At 32.6% G+C, this 21323-nt stretch overlaps 1 protein-coding gene across 4 annotated transcripts in view; it reads right to left on the minus strand.

Annotated features, from left to right (window-relative positions):
* cv-c (RhoGTPase activating protein) overlaps nt 1–21323 on the minus strand; it is a 706457-nt gene that overhangs the window by 184057 nt on the left and 501077 nt on the right. The window contains exon 3 of one of the 4 annotated variants that reach the window (XM_088223713.1): nt 18471–18508. The exons of the other annotated variants lie outside the window; for them this stretch is intronic. Coding sequence (XP_088079839.1) covers nt 18471–18474 — 4 coding nt within the window. The 5' untranslated portion in view covers nt 18475–18508. The remainder of the gene's footprint in view (nt 1–18470; nt 18509–21323) is intronic. 4 annotated transcript variants of the gene reach the window in all.

Genomic DNA, 21323 nt, shown 5'->3' on the forward strand with positions numbered 1-21323 from the left:
GTAATACGGGACCAGGGTCCCGATTACAATGGGAAGTTAACAGAGTTATCTTCGACTGTCTATAAAGACTGTCGACCTCATGATGTAGTGGTCAGCGCGTTTTTCTACCATGCGAGATGTCTCTGGTTCGATTTCTGACATGTTTGATATGAAATAATTATTTTAAAGGATATTTTTACACCAGAATATTTTATCGTCCCTTGACAGGTACCTGAAGCGTAAGACTGATAATCTTACCTTCAAGTAATAAAAAATGATCAAGATATGCTGCAATTGGTGAACCGATGTAGTGCCCTATGCACCATTAGGTGCGGAAAGGGAATGTTGTTGTTGCTGTCTATAAAAAAACCGATATTCGTGTAGGAAAATGAGTATATTTGCATAAACATTTAAAGTATCGCCGTCGGTAACCTATGATTAAACATGGTTAGAAGAAAAAATAGTAAATACATTGTGCTTTTCATACAGAAAACTTAATTTTACTTTGTAGATAAAATTGAAGATAAATGTTAACTTTCCATTGGAATCGGGGCCCTGGTTCCCTTGAGATATTCATTGCTTTTTGTAAGTGACTTGAAATCACTCGCTCAACAGGTGTACAGCGTGTACATCAAACCGAACGACCTGCTGACTTGTTGATAGATATTTCCATTATAACACTGTTTAATTCAATGAGTCAACAATAAATTATGCGTAGACTGAGATCACCTAATCAAATTTTCATTACATTACTCGCTGTGACATTGTGTTCCTTTGAAATGCTAAAAGGTGACATCTACAAATAATGTTAGGCAAGATTACTCAAGATACCCGTGGAAATTGTAAATAGACAATTTAATTATGAAGTGTTTCATATTACGTATGTTTGTCCTAACCGTCTATGGCTTTAGGTTCACAAGCCGTAGAACATAATTACAAGTCAAAGCGAGTAAATAATTATATTTGAAATGTTGGTTATGTCTGCGTAAAATAGTAATTTCATCATCACAATGTCATCAAATATTTTTTATAATCATAATATTATTATTGTTTACAATATATATTTCCAGAAAGTGTATTAAGATAATTCTAAACTAAAATATGAAACTAGTTTTTCAAACATAAAATAATTAAGGGCATGAATAAAATAAAAACCATAATAAAATTTAACCAAAAATGTCATACATTTGAAACAAGGGGTAAAAAAAAGATAAGATTACCAATGAGCAGAAAAACAGAATCTCAAAACTCATTGTACTAGAGGTTGAAGCTGTATAACGAGTTACCTGAAGAAATAAAGAAAATAGAAAAAATCGAAATATTTAAAATTAATTTGAAAAAATATGTTATTGAGAAATTTTGATAAAAAAATTGTAATATTATTGAAAGTTTATATGAGTTCTTAAGATATTATGAACTTACTTAATAAAGCATAAATAAATAAATAAAAAGATGGCGCTTTTATCATTTTATTATTGAAAAGTGTCATTTTTACGTTAATTTTAATGAAAGTTTTACAAAACTTGGTTTCCGGAAACTTTACACTATATTGATTGTTACAAATACCATAACAATATAATTTAGTCCCTTTTCACAAAATGGTGTACAAAACAAAAAGATATTTATTATATTTGAGTTGAGGTGATTTTCGCAAAAATGACGCTATATAAATTATCCAAATATACTTTTTTAAAGTGAAGATACATTACCGAAAACTTGATTAAAATAAAATATACAAATTATCAGAAAAATAAAAATACGATAAAAAAATAAATGTAAGTAAATATTCTTACATAACTACATACCTGTTTTTCTACGTCTACCGGTTTCGAGTCGCACACGTTTCTTCGTCAGGACACTAACATACGGTGAACGTTGGTGTTAGATTCTAGTTGCATGTGTCGTATCAGCAAGTTGGTTTTATAGTTTGTATTATTAATAAAAAGGCGGATAGAAACCAGTAGACATAAAAAGTGGTATATTAATTAATATTTCTACTAAAATCTTTGACCACAAAGTTAATAATTAATAATTATTCAATAAATATTTTATTTTCAGCCCTAACAAAGGAACAGATGTGTTCCGAAATCGGTTGGCATGTAAATTTTGATTTTGCGCATTTACACAAAATAAAAGCTTGGTTAATTATTTTTACGAAAAAGTCGTGCTTCAAATTATTATTTACTTCTATTTAAGACCAGTATTTTGTGTTCTCGAATCATAAAACAAAAAGAAAATAATCTTCGAGGTATTTTTAATGAGATAAATAAATATTTCAACAGATACGGTAAAGAGATTTTACATAAAAAATAGGGATGGTACCTAAAATTTTAGAAAAACTCGCAAGTACATGTTTTCATAGTAACGTTAATTTTAGAAAAACTTTCACGTACATGTTTTCGCGGTTTTGTTAATTTTAGAAAAACCTGCACGTTAATGTTTTATTTTATGAAAAATTTGCTTGTAAACGTTTTCATAGTTTAGTTAACTTTAGAAAAAATAGCACCTAAATAATTTAATGATTTTGTCAATTTTAGAAAAACTTGCACGTAAATGTTTTCATAGTTTTGTTAATCTTCAAATAATTTGCACGTCGGTGTTTTCATAGTTTTGTTATCTCGCCGGTCGAATTGAAATTAAGTAGCGTCTGGGAATAATTGCATATAAATTATCTCGGTTTGAAATTTAATCTCCGTCCTCTAATAGTGAACCTGTTACACTACATAGTATATGTATTTAAACTTTCCCATTAAATTTAATTGACAATCTAATTGAGATATCAGATAATGCTCATCTTTTGTAGTAGGATAATAACGAAGAAAGTAATTATAATGCATTACGGAAGACGGGCGAACCATACAAATTATCTAGGAACAAGAATTGAACCAGAAATTTTACTGGGATATTGATTTACAATTATATAAAAACAAGTTTAAAAAAAAAATATTTACACCTTATCTGATTCGTTAAGTCTCCAGATGTTTTTTGTTGTAATGCATGTTCAAAAATATACAATGTCATCAACTATCAAAATATGTCTTATTTTAATTTCGCCAGTTGCCGTCGCGTCGTTTTAACAGGGTCTAGACCTGCAAACGTTCGTCCATGCGCTCTGTAGCTACAGGAAGTGTTGTAATCTAGCTCATATTTGTAACGGTTTAAAAAAAAAAACAAAAAGTAACTTTTGAAAAATTTCAATGGGTGATTGATTTTTTACAGTCCATGCGCTCTATAAGCGCAAAATGTTCGAATCTAGTTCCTATCTGTTATTAAACTCTATCATTTGGATATTAGGAAGTAGAATCAAAACCATCCATGTACCAGCAAGACGTGTTAGGATACTTATTAATTATAATTACTGACTGTTGCGAGACATCTCGTAGATTCACATACTATTAAGCGTGTTGTCTAGGTGTTTATTTAAATAAACATACATATCAGGCGCGTTTCGTCCATAGATACTGTGGATGCGGCGCATCTCTTGAAAATAAAAAAATTAATATGAACTTTACAAAAAAATATTATAAATACGAAATAAAACCTTCAAATATGTATGCCTAAAATTCTCACTGAGAATGTTTGGGTGCTCGCGATTCAAACAATATCTTCAGTATACATACCTAGCTACATATGCGTATTTCCTATATCAACGTACCTACGTTCTGAATATCTAGGTATCTTGTTCTTGATAGTATTTGTTGTATCTATACGCGGGATGCTGCTTGTCGAGTTGCGTCTAGTTTCCATAGCATTTGTCCAAATTTTTGCGCATGCGCTTTAGGTTCATAAGGTTTTAGATTTCTCTTTCGAGACTTGGAGAGATAAGAAGCATCCAACTTGTATAATGCAAAGAAAAAACGACTCTAATAACGTTTATCATAAAGTTTGAAGTAGCGCATTATTGACACTTGGCCCAAATTTATGAACGATTGTCTCGGGTCTTGTTTTAGGTGTTTTGATGTTTATATTGTTATCTCCTTTTTATATCTACGGGGACCGTCCTGGAAGACCATCGATAGCGATCTTTCAGCTATGTTCGGTGGAACTAAGGAGGAGGCGAGAGTGCTGGCTAACGATAAGGTCTCCCGGAAGCGTCTGGTGATGTCCACATGCTTCACTTATGAGTGGAAAAAGGAGAAAATAAGAAAATTTGCAGCTTCACCTCTAGACGCACCTGTGCTCCGTCAATTTATTGATTGTCAACTATTGATTATTATTACTCTGATGGACAACTTATACAGCTTTTTAAATAATTCTGAATAAACCTATTAAAATAAGAAACATGATGGTTTTTTGTCAGCATCCTTACTAATAAAAGTCACCGCACGCGCCTGATACATATATGTAATATTGTTTATTTTTAGTATTTTTTTAATATGTATATGCACGCTTCCACTTTGTATTATGTTATATCCCAACTCAACACAGGGCTCATGGCCTAATAGAGTTAGGGAAACGTTATATTTTTTTTGTAATGCGTATCTTTGTATGAATAAATAAAGTATATTTATATAAATTATCCATAATATTAATAATAAAATACGCGAACATTGTAACAGTATAAATTATTAAGACCCATAATAACCTTTTCTAAGTTTAACAAGCATTATATTCACAAGTTGATGTATTGCTTGTCTCTTACTATTATTGAATTTCACATTTGAGAAGTTGTCAACAGGCTGATTACCGGTCGTGAGCGGACTGGAAATAACCCAGAAGAAATTACTCCTTTCGCGGTCAGTGTCCCACGGAGTCATTTGCATTTTATATCAAAGATCTAGTTACAATCAATACTGACTCATGAATCATGCAAGTATGAGAATTATATGTTCACATTAGCGCCAGTGTTAAAAATTACTCGCAATTTATGAGGAAATTTAATGGTTATGCTGGTGAGAAAGTGCTAGGCTCATTCAATTGATATTACACATTCAGAAAAGAAAAATAATTAAAAATCAATTTTCACGAGAAGGGTTCTGAACGTGATTTTTCTTCCGGGGAGGGATTTGATTTTGAAACTTCTTGATGTTTTTATTTGCACAATGTTTGAGTATGTCCAAATGCTTGCAGACTGGCTGGATTTTCTCCCTAGGGAGTTTTCCATATTTAAATTTATTTCAACAGAGAGGGAAAACATTTTTGAGAAGGGAATATGGACGTCTCAATGGATTTCTCAAAAATGTTTTACCTCTCTGTTGAAATAAATTTAAATTTGAACAACTCCCTAGGGAGGAAATCCAGCCGGTCTGCAAGCATTTGGACATACTCAAACATTGTTGAATTATTACCTGGTAAAAGAAGAAGTATAAAAATTGGAAAATTGTTTTCAGGCGTTGCCTAGTAGGTAAATTGGTTCAGCCGGATGAATCTCACCCACGTGATAAAGGTTTTAGCTCTTTTACTTTCATTCATATTGAAATTCATTTCAACAGGGAGGGGAAACATTTTTGAGAAGGGAATATGGAAGTCTGGCATTTACAGGGCTTATGACCTGTCATTGGCTGGCAGATCTTTTACTTCACAAAAGTCAACACATGGTAGAGTTGAGGAAATATGGATGTTCAGACATGGGCAGAATGCTGAATGTTACACAGTGTGTAAAGTGGCCACTTCAATCAGCCAATGACAGGTCGTAAGCCCTGTAAATGCCTAAACGTCCATATTCCCTTCTCAAAAATGTTTTCCCTCTCTGTTGGAATAAAATTTTATTAATAATTTGAGTAAGTTGCTTTACGTTAATCAAATGTTTGTCTTTGTTTGTTTTTTCTATAATGAAGTCCCATCAATTTTTTTTAATAATCTTTAATGGCGCAACTTTGTAATAACGGTCGTTTAAATACAAAAAATCAGATTTCTTTATTTTTTGTACGACTATAGCCAAGTAGGCAAATTCTTTCGAAAGAATTCTACATTGAATTATTAAATTCCTAAGACCATCAAATGTCAAAAGAAACGGAACGTTTCTTTGGCCAACTCATCCGTGAGAGAATGTGTGTAGAAATCGCATCAAATATTCTGAGACTACATATGTCTCACTGGAGTCTCCAAAAGGGTGTCGCATTTTGAAGATCGTTTGGTAGGGCGATAAAAGTATAGGGTTATTTCTGTTTTTGGAAGGATATTAAAAAGGAGGGTTTTTAGTAACAGACTCTCAAAACGCAGAATGGTAAAACAAAAGTAAAACACTTTTTAAAATGCACGTTTTAAAAAATTTCCAACAGCGCGTAGTGCAAGAATTAGTGTTAATAATTTTGTAGAAGATAATGAAAAAACTACTATTAGTTGTAGCAAATAAAAACCAATGATAAAAATAAAATAAATAAAACAACTTTGTTTTTAACCACTAATTTTTATTTGCTAATCATCTGATAGAAAATAATCATAACTTCAATAAAGACACTGGATTAAAAGTACTTCATGTTGAAAATAAAATATTAAAATTAGACAACACAGAAATCTTAGAAATTAAAAAAGCGATTCGTAATAAGAAAACAATAATTAATAACCAAATAAACAATATTTCTTTTAGTCCTTATTTTTTTTTTATTTTTTTTATTTTATTAGGGAAATCAACAGTTCTACATACATATTTTTAGTAAACAAACAGATATAGTGTATAAACTCAGAACTAATAACAGATTTCCACATAGTATACAAAGTTAGTAAAGAATATATATATTACATATCAAATAAATACATACAATTTATACATATAAAAATGTTATTTTCAAGTACTCAATAATCAAAGATTTTTTAAATATTAATTTTAAGAACATTAAGTTACTGTAAATTGGGCGGGATAAGGACAAAAATGCTTGAAGAGAGGATAAGGAGGGGGGGGGGAGATGTACATATTTATTATTATAATGTCTACTAAGTTACATAATACATTTTTAGTGTAAATTTTAAATCTGACAGAGTGATGTTTGTATAATCTATATTTTTAAATTTTGTATTGTACATTGAAAAAGTCCTACGAAAAAAAGCATTTTTAACATACGATGTTTTACTTATTGGTACATGAAACAGGTGGTACCGTCTACAAATCCTGGCTGGCACATGTATTGTTATTAAACCAAGCAGCTCTGTACAGTCAACCATTCCTGTCACAATTTTGTAAAGCAGTAGTTGGTCCGCACACACACTTTCCTGTCTAATTTCGAAAATAATGATATCAAATTACCACCCATGTAAGGAAAAAACGACTTGATTATTTCGTCCACGTGTAGTATTTAGTGAACACGATAAAAATAAAAAAGGAATCAATTCATTAGTTACGTGAGCCTTGACAAAGAAGCTTGTTTGCTTTGAAACCGGTCGGTGGAAAATAAAAATTAGTGGTTAAAAACAAAGTTGTTTTATTTATTTTATTATAATGAATAACCACAAAGCTAGTGCTTCAAATATAAACTTTGTAAAAACCAATGAACTTAAGAAAAGGGTTTGGGGTAGCAAATTTTTTTAGAATTGAGAGTAAAAGTGGTCAAAGCGTATGTGTTTAAGATGCAATTGATGGACATCGTCATCTCTTTGCTCAGGCACATGAATATACTCAATAACAATCGCAAGAAATAATATCACTGTTAAAATTACTCCCTTTAACACAGCATTAGGACAAAGATCGCAGGATTATTTTTCTGCTAAATTGTTTTATATACTTTCACATAATATGAAGTTAACTGATAACAAACAATATTTTAAAAGAGAAACTCTGATTGTCACCAAGAAAATCTATTAAAATACTTTCAACGTACGGAGAAAGTAAGTATATTATTAATATTTAAAACATTAACTTTGTGGTCAAATGTTTCAAGAAATGTCAATAGATATTTGTCAGACAACACTGCGGTATAATTACAGAGGTGACGCTTTATATACTACAAATTGGAGTATTCTAAAAATTGCCGAACAATATTGCCGTGCAAAGCGCGTAATATAGTAAAAAAGACTATTCGTTTATGTCGTTTACTCTGAATTCAAAGGTGTTCCCTTTCGCGCTGTTTTACATTTGCTTAGCGTGTACAAGAAAAAAAACATATTTTTCATCAAATACTTGTACAAGATAAGCTCTGGAACCTTTGTTGAATAGAACACAAGTCGGATGTTTAGTACCGCATCTAGTTTATATAGTATATTTATATATATATTAATGTAGGAAACCCACTAACCGAGTTTTCTATTTTCTATTTTTTTCTTCATCAGGGCACTTATTACACTAACATTAAAATCTCACTAAACACCTTCACCATTCAAATAAAAAAGTCAGCAAATCAAAAATTAACAAACATTTACAGAAACAAAGAAATTTAACCAAAAATTATATAATGCTTAGTTGAACAAGATACACTACGTACAGGTTCAGGCACATTGCAATCAGCTAATCTAAATCAAGTCTAATTAGAAAACGTATTCATTTTGTAATGCGTAATTTTTATTTTAAACCAAAAAATACTCAATAATATGTATATCTGACGCACTAACTCTATGATTATTCATCATAATAAAATAAATGTGAATCAAATTAGCTTTTAACCACTTTATTTTCGTTTCAACCGACCGGTTTTAAAGCTATACAAGCTTCTTTATCAAGGTATGGGCACGACTCACTCGCTGGAACTTTCGCCTGAAGCAACACTGAACGCAAGGCGTACCAATTCACTGAAACCACGCGTTACCAGGATCAAGGAAACGATTCAGATACTCCGTGCCAGCTGTTGATCCTAGTTTGTTTTCACTTTACTTTAATAAAGACTTTCAAATCCAAATTTAGTTAATTCTTGTCACGGTTAAGTTCTACAGTAATATGCATTGAGCTATAATATAAAGAGATAACACTCCATACAAATCAAAGCTAAAAAGTCGTCCCCAAAAGAAAGGGAATGACAGGCGGAGGGAGCAAGTGTCGTCACGACAAATCAGGTTGACTTTGACAAGCAAAACAAGTAGTACACTAAAAAACATGGACTTTTTACATCGGTCTACTGTAAGTTCTATTCTGTATGTCACTCCCTTCCGTATATGCGTCCCCTTTGTTCATCGTTTTACTATCGCTAGATTAACTGAGGAGGACAGAGACAGGAGATAGCTTACGACTGGTGACATATTAATAAAATGTTTTTTTACATTCAAATAGCTATTTTAAACAAGTATTGATTAAGATAAAACATTGCTTACTGGTGAAAGGTTATATCGCTTTTCTATCTTTTCCAGATCTTAGCATACATATAGGCATTTTAGTAATTGGGAGGAGAAAAGTAGCCGGGGAATGCTCGCGACTGACTAAATTTAGTTCTATTAAACATTGGCCAACTGACCGCAGGTTAAGGCAACATATTTTGAACGCTCATGTTTACTCTAGTTATATACCTCAATGGTATTGTACGGCATTTAATCACTTTTTGTATTTTATCTATAAAGGTTGTTAAATTTATAAATGAAGCATCAAACATGTAAGTGAAATCCTTCATTCCATACACGCAACCTGTCTGAAACTATCTACTAGCCAGCGGGCCACATGGCGACGATATCTACCTACTGTCTACAAAAGCTTCTCTTCGGACATCTATCTCCCTTTGTTAACCATGGAGTTGAAACAGTGTTTGATTTATTTAGTTTTTTATTGCTTACTTCTTGGTATGAACACTTGACCAATTTACTACTATACTCTATTTTTTATAAATTTATTGATATTGTTTTAACTTTGATGGAATTCCTCTCATCCATGCGCTTTGTAGCTGCACGATGATTGGTTATCTAGCTTTAATATATCAACTTTAAAATACCTTAATTTTGTAAACGGGGTCTAGAATTCCAATCGTCTATGCGCTTAGTAGCAGCAAGGCGTGTTGTAATCTTACTCCTTTTTACTATTCATATTATTATTATTTTGTAATACACTAAATTTATTTGTCAATTTTTAAAATGTGTAAATGGGGGCTAAATTTCTAACTGTCTATGCGCTCTGTAGCTGCAAGACGTCCTGTAATCTAGCTCCTATCTATTATAATTTTTGATTGATCTTAATTGAAAACGAGGAACTAGAATCCCAACCGTCCATGCGCTCTGTAGCTGCAAGACGTACTGGGATATTTATTAATTGTACAGCGCCCTTGAGGTGATTTTCACAAAAATGGCGCTTTATAAATTATCCAACTATATATATATAACCTTGCAACAAAACTTCAAAATCAAAGATTATTATGCATTCACACAAAAAGATTCCGCTACAAAGGTATACTTAACTTCTGTGGATTAAAACAAAGTAGTTTTATACTTATTTTAAATACGTAATAACTTCCACATTTTAACTGTCATGTTCATGTTTGTGTTGTTTTCAGAATTGGACCATTTGTTTGAACGGCATAATATTTGAACTGCATAATATCATAGTATAAGGTCATTTGCGTTTATTGTGGATAACTTATATAGCGCCATTTTCGTAATAAAATACCTCAAGGGCGCTTTACATGGTGATTCTATTGTTAAGTTAATTTAATTGAAGCTTTAAATTTGTAATTTAATTAAAATAATTTATTTTGTTGTCACGGGCTACGGATTTATTCAAATGATTTAGAGAACAAGTGGGTTTTAAGTTTTTTCCGAAACATCACTTCACTTTCACAGCCTCGCACCTCTGCTGGGAGAGCATTCCATGCCATAGGGCCTGCGACCGCAAATGCGCGCTCACCAAATTTAGTGCGCTGTTTGCGTAGAGGTATAATAACTTTTCCTCTCGCCGTAGACGTAGCTGATCTAAGCGTGAGACGCCTGTCAGCTAGTTCATCTGGAATGCATAGTTCCCTTAGATATTCCGGAGCCGAGTTGTGCAGTGACTTATACATAAGCCAACAGAGTTTGTATTCGACCCTCTGTGGAAAACGTAGCCAGTGTAGTTCCCGAAGTAGTGGAGTGATATGACTGAACTTAGAGATTCCGAAAATAAGTCTCGCTGCGGCATTCAATACAGATTGTAGGCGAGTCATTTTGTTCATTGGTAGACCTGCATAGATACCATTACAATAATCGACTCTAGACACTACAAACGCATTTATTAATTGACGGGCGGCATCAACCGGCAAATTTTTGCGTATGCATTTAATTTGTCTCAGCTGGTAGAAGCATGAACTTATCGTTCTACTAATTTGAGCGTCAAGAGATAGGTCAGAATTGAGTAAAACTCCCAGTAGTTTAACGGTGGGTAAAACGGCACTCCCTACATTGGGTAGAGCCGTATCCTGGATCAAATTCTGTCGTCTGGCTGAAGCCACCCACAGTTGTTCAGTTTTTGATGGGTTTAATGTTAGTCTGTTTTCAGCCATCCAGTTTCCTATTTTCTTGATGCATCCATCAATTAAATTGACAAGCACACTTCTCTCGCCTGGTTTGCAATAAAAATAAATCTGCGTATCATCTGCATAGCAGTGCGACCACAATCCACATTCTTTGATAATGTTCTCTATATCTTTAGTGTAAAGGAGATAGAGAAGTGGTCCGAGTACTGACCCTTGAGGCACTCCTGTAGACACCCGAAAGTTGGTTGAGCTTTTACCCTGGAACACGACTGCATATTCTCTTTTATTAAGATATGAACTGAACCACATATGTGCCTGATCACGGATACCATAAGTTTTCTCCAGACGTTCAAGCAAAATATTATGGTCTACAGTATCAAATGCAGCACTCATGTCCAGAAGAGCCATCAACACCAGATTACCAGAGTCCACCGACGTTATAATGTCAGACAGTACTCTTATCACTCCCGTCTCCGTGGAATGAAAACGTCGGTATGCCGATTGCCTTACCGAAAATAAAGAATTCCGCTCGATATAGTTAACGAGCCTGTGAGAAACTATTTTTTCTAGTATTTTTGATACGATGGGAAGATTTGAAATAGGGCGAAAACTGGAATGATCTTCCACATCTAGTTGGGAATTTTTTAAAAGTGGAGTTACATTTGCTTTTTTTATGGCTCTCGGAACAATGCTGCGCTCCATGGATGTATTAAATAAATCTGTTAAAAATGGAGCTAATACGTTAATGCATTTTTTCAAAAGCCATGTTGGCATCGGATCTAATATATATTGTTTGTTGGGTAATGCCGCAACAATTTTTTTAACCTCATTTATAGACGTTGGTTCAAATTTACTGAATTTTTGAAGGGCATTATCTAAAATTACAGGTTTTTTCGCTGAACTACACGCCAGTCTGATTTTTTCGACTTTATTTGTAAAAAAGTCGGCAAAATTAGTGGCAGTAGCGCTTGTGTTAGATGTCTCTGCTATACAGTCACCACGAACAGATTGAAGGCTTCGCCAGAGTTGTTTTGGAGACTTTTTCTGTTCAGTGATTTTTGTACACCAGAAACTAGATTTTATTTCTTTTATAAATGTCCTATAAGAGGCTTGCATATCTAACCATATTGATCGGTCCAAAGTTGACAGTGTGTTTCTGTATTTGCGTTCTAGACGTCTTAGCTCTTTCTTTTTGAGTCGACAATTTTCGTCAAACCATGCATCAGATTTCCTTTTTCGAATAGTTTTCGTAGTAAATGGTGCATGTTTGTCTATCAGGTTAGATAGTACCTCATTGTACAACCCAACCAATTGATCGACGTCGTTTGAGCGACGGTCAATGTCCGGACCAATCAACGATGTCAGAAGTTCGGATTTAAAATGTTCTAAATTTAATTTTCTCCATGGCCTTGATGCGAGTGTTTTGTAAGTTGGTGTTGGTTTTTGGATATTAATTTTACAGTGCACTAATCTGTGGTCTGAAAGTCCGATGTCTGTTACAAAAACTGTGATTTTTTTATCACAATTCCGTCGTATTATAACATCAAGTGTACCTCCCGCATCATGTGTAGGGGTATTTACTTATTGTGAACAATCGAAATCACTTAAAAGTGCATTAAAACGAACCGATTCTGAATCCGTCTTGCGGTCGAAACGAATGTTCAGATCTCCAGTTACGTATGTTACTTCTGTACGAGTGATGGCCCATTCAAGTAAAGATTTTATTTCCGAATAAAATTTCCGAGGTGGTGCTTTAGAACCTGGTCTATAAATTGTGATTAAGGTAAAATGGTTGCTGCCTGCGCTAACCCTACAGCCAATGCATTCAAAAGTTGTGTAGAGTGGTATTTTAATTTTGGTTAATTTAAGCTGATTTTTTGTTAGTACAATAATTCCACCGTGGTTCGTCCATGTTATATTATTTTTCTTATGAACGGTTTCAATGGATGGTTTCCGTGCCTCTTCAATAACATGAAAACCCTTACTACGAAGTAGATTAATGGTAACAGAATTATGGTCTTCATGCCAAGTTTCCGTTAATGCAAGAACGTCTAGATTATTATCGTTAATTATGTTGGGGATATCATCAATTTTATTTCTGATTGAACGTACATTCCATGTACCAAGTGAAAGAGGACAAGGTGTGTTTGCGTTTCTATTTATTTTTACGTGTTTAATTGTTTTTGGTTGATTTTTATCTTTATTTAAATATGTGACTTGTGACTTAGAGATCTGATAAATTTGCGTTGCAATACATTGTCTTTGCACTTCGAACATCCATTATGTGCATTATATATTATGATATATTTGCATAGAGGTGAGATCATCTCGCCTTATGTAACGTAGTGTTCAAGTTGAAGGCGTAAATAGATTCTGTATATTGTCGGTTGTGTTCAGGACATAGGCGTGCAGTAGGAGTTAGAAATCTAACATAAACAGGGAGTAGATTCTTACGAAATGTGCATTTAAATACAGTATATTCCAATTGAGGACCGTTTGATTAAGCGAAATATCTACAAAATGTAAATTTTTCAGGAAAAGGTTTTTTTATGTTAAAAATAAAACTATTACGATTTTAAATATAATAAAAAATACATTTTATTGATATATAAAATCCTTACACATGTAGTAAAAATCAACAATGTAGAATCAGTCAAATTATTTATAAAAATGTTCTAAATTTACGAATTTTCACAAAAAATAAATATCTACATATTTTTGTGATAGGAATGTATGGAAAATTGATTTGTGTTCGGAATTAAATAAGTTTACTTTTGCGTGAAATCATTTTAAATTGATTTTTTGTAAAATTATATGTCTACTGACATATCTAAGTACCTATGTAAATAAACACATTTCGGTATTTACCTCCTATATATTTTTTTACATACATAATAGCACAAATAAAGTGATAAAAAAATATATTTCAAATAATATTATTTTATTATTATAATTATACGTCTTTTTTCTTGGTCGAAATCATGTTTTGTTTGTGATTTTTTTTCGATTTAAAAAAACTTAAGACCCCAAAAAAATATGTAAATATTTCACTCTATGAAAACTCTATGTAGTGTAGCTATTTCATTTTGTTAAAAAAATAGATAAATGAACCGCTATAATTTCGCATATATACCGTTTTGTTAAAGCTCACATCGAAGAACCCATTTCAATAAAAATGCGCATTTGGTTTTTTTTGTAGAAATTTCACTTTGTGAAAACGGTCCTCCATTTTGTATGCATTGGGTGTAAACGTAGGTTGTGTCCATTTTGTCTTAAACTTAATTCTTACTGTGACTGTGCTAAAAAAATCCTTTGAATGCGATGCCGTTTTATTTTGTATGTATCACATTGTGTAGTTATTTTATTTATTTATTTGACACTTTATATACATATACAATAAATATACATAATGGGGCGGGCATATTGCCTTAAGGCAATTTCTTCCTACCTACCCAAACCGTTCAGTTTGAGAAAATTATAAATACATGGACATATTGAATCTTACAATTTTATACAAAAATTAAAAGCAAAAATTAACAAAAATAAATATATATATTTAAAAAAAAAAATAACACTATACTATGAAGAGAGGAGAGGGGATGGGAAGGAAAGAAGAAGGATAAAGGAACAATTTAAATATTTAGATAGTGACATTTCAATCTTGACTTAAATGTAAATAATGAAAGGGCGTCTCTAACATTAGTGGGTAGATTATTTCACAATCGAGCGGCTACTACTGTGAAAGAGGAGGCAAAAAAATTAGAGCGATGACAGGGTATTAAAAGGGTTCTCTCGTTACTAGAACGAAGAGATAGTCCGTGTTGTGAAAGAGGTTGGATGAGCTCTCTCAGATAAACAGGCGAAGTGGGATTATTACGGTTAATAAAGATTTATTATTTTTATAATAAATATTTTAAGTCGGCCCTGTTGGAAATTGAACCCGGACCTCGAACATAGTCAACATTAATTCGTTTTTCCTTTCCAGGTTTTTTACCAAAGAGCTGCCATCGCCTCAAAAATGCTTGTCCAGGGTTCTGGTTCTATTTCACAGGCATAACAGTATTGTTTATCCGCCCGGACAGGGAATTGATTAATCCATTCTATTGAAATGATAATATACATTTATAATTTATGTGAAACGTATTTTAAACACATTTTAAATCAATTGATCAACTTTGCATTGAATGACGAAGTTTGATCAAGTGTTTTAAAAAATCTTTTTTTATTTTCACAGGGCTGTCTAAGATACAATTGTAAACACATTAGGTAAGACGCTTGAACATAGTAAAGGCAAATAAACGCTAACTAATATTTAGTTAAGTGCAGTTTTGTTGACAAGCTGCAGTTTTGCAAATAGCTTGCTGTATATTTGCTGTACAAGACTTTTAAAGAATATTGCATATTATATTCGCGTGCATAGTATCGCACCAGGGCCTCGATTATGATGCGAAGATAAAGACGTCATACATTCACCTTGAAGGTATAATTGAAGATAAATTGTATCTAGCGATTACAAATATATACTACCGACCCCTTACTTTCAAATTTTAGGTAGTTACATCGATATAAAACAAGGGGAAGCATACGTCACGGTACACATATCTACGCTCTAAAATGACATTGCTTCAGTATAACGTCATAGTTGAAGATAAAATTTTCCCGACCGATTTTTAAGGTACGCTATCGATCTCCCCACCATCAAATTTAGATGTAAATACATCGGTCCATATCGACGGGTCTAGAACCCCTCGATACGTTTATCTACGCATTAAAAGTGTACAAAAATTTGTTTCACCGAGTAATTTTTCTTTTAATTACGATTTACTTAAACTTTTCATCGTTTTGAGGTTGGCACTTTTTTTCTTAAAAGTCTTTTTAAAATATGAGAGAGGAATAAGTAAATTTTGATGTCGAATGAAATTCTGACATAACTGTCAGTTTCGGAAACGAGTGGCTAGACTAGCTACATGCTGCCCAATTAATATACAAGAGCATCTAGCCGTATGTTACCAATGTAAAAAATAAATTGAGCTATTATATTTTTTCCGTTTGTTGTACTATCTTCCTGAGTGAACGTATCGAGACATTAAAGAAACCAGCTTTGTAGTCACTCGGTAGATAAATACAGACGATCGTTAAGCATATCGTCTTGGCAAGTGTCGAAAGTCTTTTAAAAATCATGTTCAAGCAATTTTTTTTTGCTAGAATTGGGATTTATTGAAGTTAATAATCGCTTTGAATTGGGTACTTTCTATCACAGAAGACTATTTAAAATATATACGAGAACTATTGAAAATATTAATGAAGTAAGGAACGCGGACTAATTTTTGTGGTCATGCATTGGTTCGTTTCGATCATATGATGTCGAAATGGGAAGTAGATAGAACATACCGAGGAAGATACAGATAGTACAGAAGTTAAGTATACCATCTCGATGTATACAGATGAAAATAGCGTTCATAATTGAGGCCCAGGGGCGAAACTGATAATTTGCAGCTTACTAAATTTTTTCCACATTGGAAGTGATGTTTATGTTCCATTATTATTAGGAAAAATACGTCACGTCATTTGCATGTCTTCTGTTAGTAAAGTGACATAATATTTAGTTTAAAATTTCAGTCCTTACAGCGAGCCAGTGCGCCTCTATCAGCCGAAATCATTACTATTGGATTTCACGAGCTTGCGCATCCAAAAATAAAACATTAATTTTATTAGGTCCTTAAACGTTAAATTCACGTTAGAAAAATTACATTTACGATTACGGTTGAATCTTGCAGCTTTCCTAAATGCAATTTAGTCTTTTAACACTTCTTAATGAGGGCTATTATTATTTAAATTAAAACTGTTTGACTTAAGACCGTGCAAGGGTGGTAGCATTATACGCACCGGTTATATGTGAGAAAGAGATAACGAATATGTTATGCCTTAACAAGAAAATTAGATTATAATAATATTTGGCAAGTTCTGTTTGGTAGTTTGAAATTGAATTTGTTGTAAAATAAATAATATCACAAACTGACATGTTAATCCTTAATATCAGCGTAACAGTATAGATACTTTGGTGAGTTTAGAAAAACAAATATTCGCCAAACAAAAATAAAATATAAGTGAGTTATAAAATGTTTTTATGCAGACGATGACAATTCAATTGTAGGTTATTCTCCAGTACCTATTTGAACTTTAAAAATAATGTTTGAGTTATAATAATGCCGGGAGAAACATTTAACACAATTTGGAAACTTGCCCTAAATATACAAACATAATTTTTATTTGAAGTATTATCCTATAAGTTACACAAAAAAAAACACTACCTATCTACTCATTAATCCTATCATCAAAAATGTTATGATGTTTGACTTTGGAGTAAGATTAAAGTTTTTTTTACTTTATATAATTTGGTCGACTATAGTTGGTAGTTTTACACATCATGTGCAAGACTTAATATAAAAAATCATCTATTGATACATAATGTTGTGGTATATTTTTCATAACTCTCTCCATAACCTCGCTTTAACAACTGACAAGCTTAAAAAATGAAAGTTTGGCCGGTTTTCAACCTTTGAAAAAATGACAAAAAAACGTGCATTTTTGATTTTCCAAGTAGCTAATAATATTACATAAGTAAGTCATAGGTCTCAATTCAATTACAATCCTGTGAAAGAAATTTAATACTTTCGAATTATCGAATTTCAGTATTAAAAAAATATTTTTTGGAGAGTTACATTTATAACATTTACTAGATGTATAAAACAAGATTTGTACTAGAGTAAAAAAATATGTACCATTTATGAAAACTCACATTGATATAGTGTAAAAAATGTTGTTCTTAAAATAATGTTACAAAAAACACTGATGTGTATATTTCACACGTTTTTCTCTTACCAGCTACATCATATGTACTACTAATGTTGCGTTGCCTTCAACAATTTAAAAATGAGAACATAGTTCACATTATTGTTTAAATCATTGCCATAGCTATGATAATAGCTGTCACTATTATTATTACTGTGCTTTGAAATCGAGATTTTATTGAATAAAAGGATTGTTTTTTTGATAAAATGAATATATCTGTAATAGTTTTTACAGTTGTTTTTTAAAGATTTTCCTGGTCTTGTTGATTTAACTTTTTGTGTTTCCATCATTTGGGTTGATAAGGTTACGTCATAACATTAATCTTATTCAAAAATTGTCAAAACTTACTCATTGGAAAACAGATTCAATCCTTAGAAGATGCATACCTGTAACAAAAAAAAATAACATTAGATTCACATCGTTTCATTTCGTGCCGACCCTAATCAATTCATGGGAGCGGAGTAAGGAATTGGAAAATAAAATGACCAAAGCGGGTTGAATGCTGTCGAAATGCGATCTCTCTGGCAAATGTGTGGTAAGAAAATATTAATTTAGATGTGGTCAAGTCTATTAAGACCTCGGAGTTATCATGGACTGAAAACTTACCTTCAATGAACATATTGATACTATGATTAACAAGTCACTAAAACTCTTGGGTTTTGTTAGCAGCACATCTAGTGACTTTACTAATATATTCACGGTCAAAACATTATATTGCTCACTTGTTCGTCCTCTTTTAGAATATGCATCCGTGATCTGGTCTCCCTTCTATGTAGGCAGGATAAATCATATCGATTAGGTGCAACATCGTTTGCTAAGAAAAGTAGCATGGATGATTGGCCTAGAAAGGGGAGACTACACTTACAGAGAAATGGAGTCAATGTTAAAAATCTCAAGTTTACAAAAACGTAGAAATAACATTGACTCCATATTTTTGTTTAATTTGCTGAATGGCTCAATTGATGTACCATCGTTACTGGAACAGGTGGAATTCAATGTTCCAATCCGCCGGTTGTGAAATAATAATGTGCTGTTCCTCGATCAACACAGCACAAGCTATGGCTTGCATGCACCAATGTCCCGATTGCGTCGTATTGTAAACTCGAGACAAGATCTGGACTTTTTTGGTGTAAGTCTTTATAGTTTTGAAAATTCACTAGGATAGACCGAATCTTATCTTGAGGTAGTAATTTTATTTTTTTTGTCCAAGCTTTAATTTTAATTACTTGTATTTTATTTTATTAGTGCCTGTATTTATTTTAAGAAATTGTATTTATCATCATTAGAATGGACTGCATAAGTCCGTCAAATAAATAAATAAATAAAACGATGTATGATAGAAGAGATCCGTACACTATTTAAGGCTGAGACGAGCATTATTGACAAAACCAAGAAAAGGATGCAGCGTTGGTTCGGACATGTGAAGCGAATAGACAGCGAAAGAACGGCTAAAAGGCTCTACGATGCGAATGTTAATGGATGAAGAAAACGAGGAAGACCGAGAAAGACATAGCATAATGAAATCCAACAAATATATGAAGATGGACATGTCAAGAGTAAGAATAATCGGCGTGCATGCATGAGAAGATTTATGTACGTAGAGGAAGCGAGATCTGTATGCAAAAACAGATACAACCGATTTTGACTGTATCAAAGAATTTGTTATTATTTGTATTTGTTTAATGACAGGCGTACAGCATTAAGCCGATTAATCTCCAATCGATGTGCTTTTGCAGGATTTTAACTTGAGAGTAGCCACTAAATAAATTAATAAAAAATACAAATATAAATATACATAATAAAAAGATGATCCACCTTAATTTTACCATGTCAAATGAATTTGTGCGACCAGTGTAAAATCAGTTTTAGTGAATTTAAAAACTCAGTAGGCTTGGGAAAAAATAAAGTACATTAACAAGCTGGGATTAAAAAATGATTATGAAAAAAAAAATGATACCGTAATCGAATTAGTTTGTTGGAATAATTGCCGGATTTATCTACACCGTTCAACATAAAATTTATAGCGTACCTAAAGTTAAAACTTCCTACTAACCTTACCAGTCTGACGATGCAAGAGCGATGAAACAGGTTATTTTGGTCTAACCAACAAAGAGAATTAAAATGTCTGTTCGGACCAGTTCTCGACCTAATCTATACCTACGTACCCGTCCTTACCTTTTTTTCCTAGCGCACTCCATGTAACAATAATTCTGCGCGTGAGTCCCGGAATAAACATTTTATTATCAGTTCTAATCTAACATCAAACAAGTGAAGTGCTTAACAAATCTTTCCTCAAGCGAGCTGTGCTTGCGTCCTTTAGACCGCCAGATTCATACAAGCTGTACCAGCATCTCACGACCGCCAGCTTCACCAAGGTTTCAACACACGTCACGCCTTATCATCAGCAGGTTAGTGGATTTGGGCAACCTTCCTTCCCCAACAATACAGTTCACTTACTAAATTTTTCTCCTCCTAAGACGAGATATTATTAGCACCTTGTCCACTCCTCAACAGTGTCACTCTATTACTTCAAAAATATTAGATTTAATTACAATGAGCACCAAGAAATTTTATTTATTAAAATTTTAAGTACACAAATATACACTTTGGCGTGTTTAATACTAAAAGCTACATCTTTCAGATAGCCAAAAAAACAGAGCTGTAAAAATGAAACGGGTTTCAATAATTATTAGCTAATATGTATTAAGTTCCAATTTTCTTTGTAATATGCAATGAAAAACTAGATCAGAATGTAAATAATTGATTTTTAAAAGCAGCTAGTGCTGAATTTCAAGCTCCTTTTCTCAAAGAGTTTATTCTTCACTGTTGAGAGATTGCGCAATCTATATATTTCAAAGAACCTTTTTTTGTACATAAAAGCATATTAATTCCATGTGCTTTTTTTTGTTTCTTAGATGACGCATTTGTTCTAAAATTAAGGTTTCTCGTAGGAAGAGACAATATGTACTCATACAAATCTTGTATTTTGATCCCTACGTCTCGAAGTAGCTAAATTCACTTGACCTTTCTCTATCGTTTGATAAAGAACTCGCATTTGACATTTGAATGTATCAGATTTACAAAACGCCAAGAAAATTTTTGACATTTACAAATTTCGTTTTGTCCTCAGTTAAATATGGCGTTTTTATTCCCAAATTTACCAACGAAATACGGTAGGGTTAAAACGCGTTCGAGCGGGAG

The sequence above is a fragment of the Micrasema longulum genome, unplaced genomic scaffold (genome assembly GCF_059751315.1).
Source record: "Micrasema longulum isolate JH-2025_06_02 unplaced genomic scaffold, ASM5975131v1 h1tg000248l, whole genome shotgun sequence".
Taxonomy (NCBI): Eukaryota; Metazoa; Arthropoda; class Insecta; order Trichoptera; family Brachycentridae; genus Micrasema; species Micrasema longulum.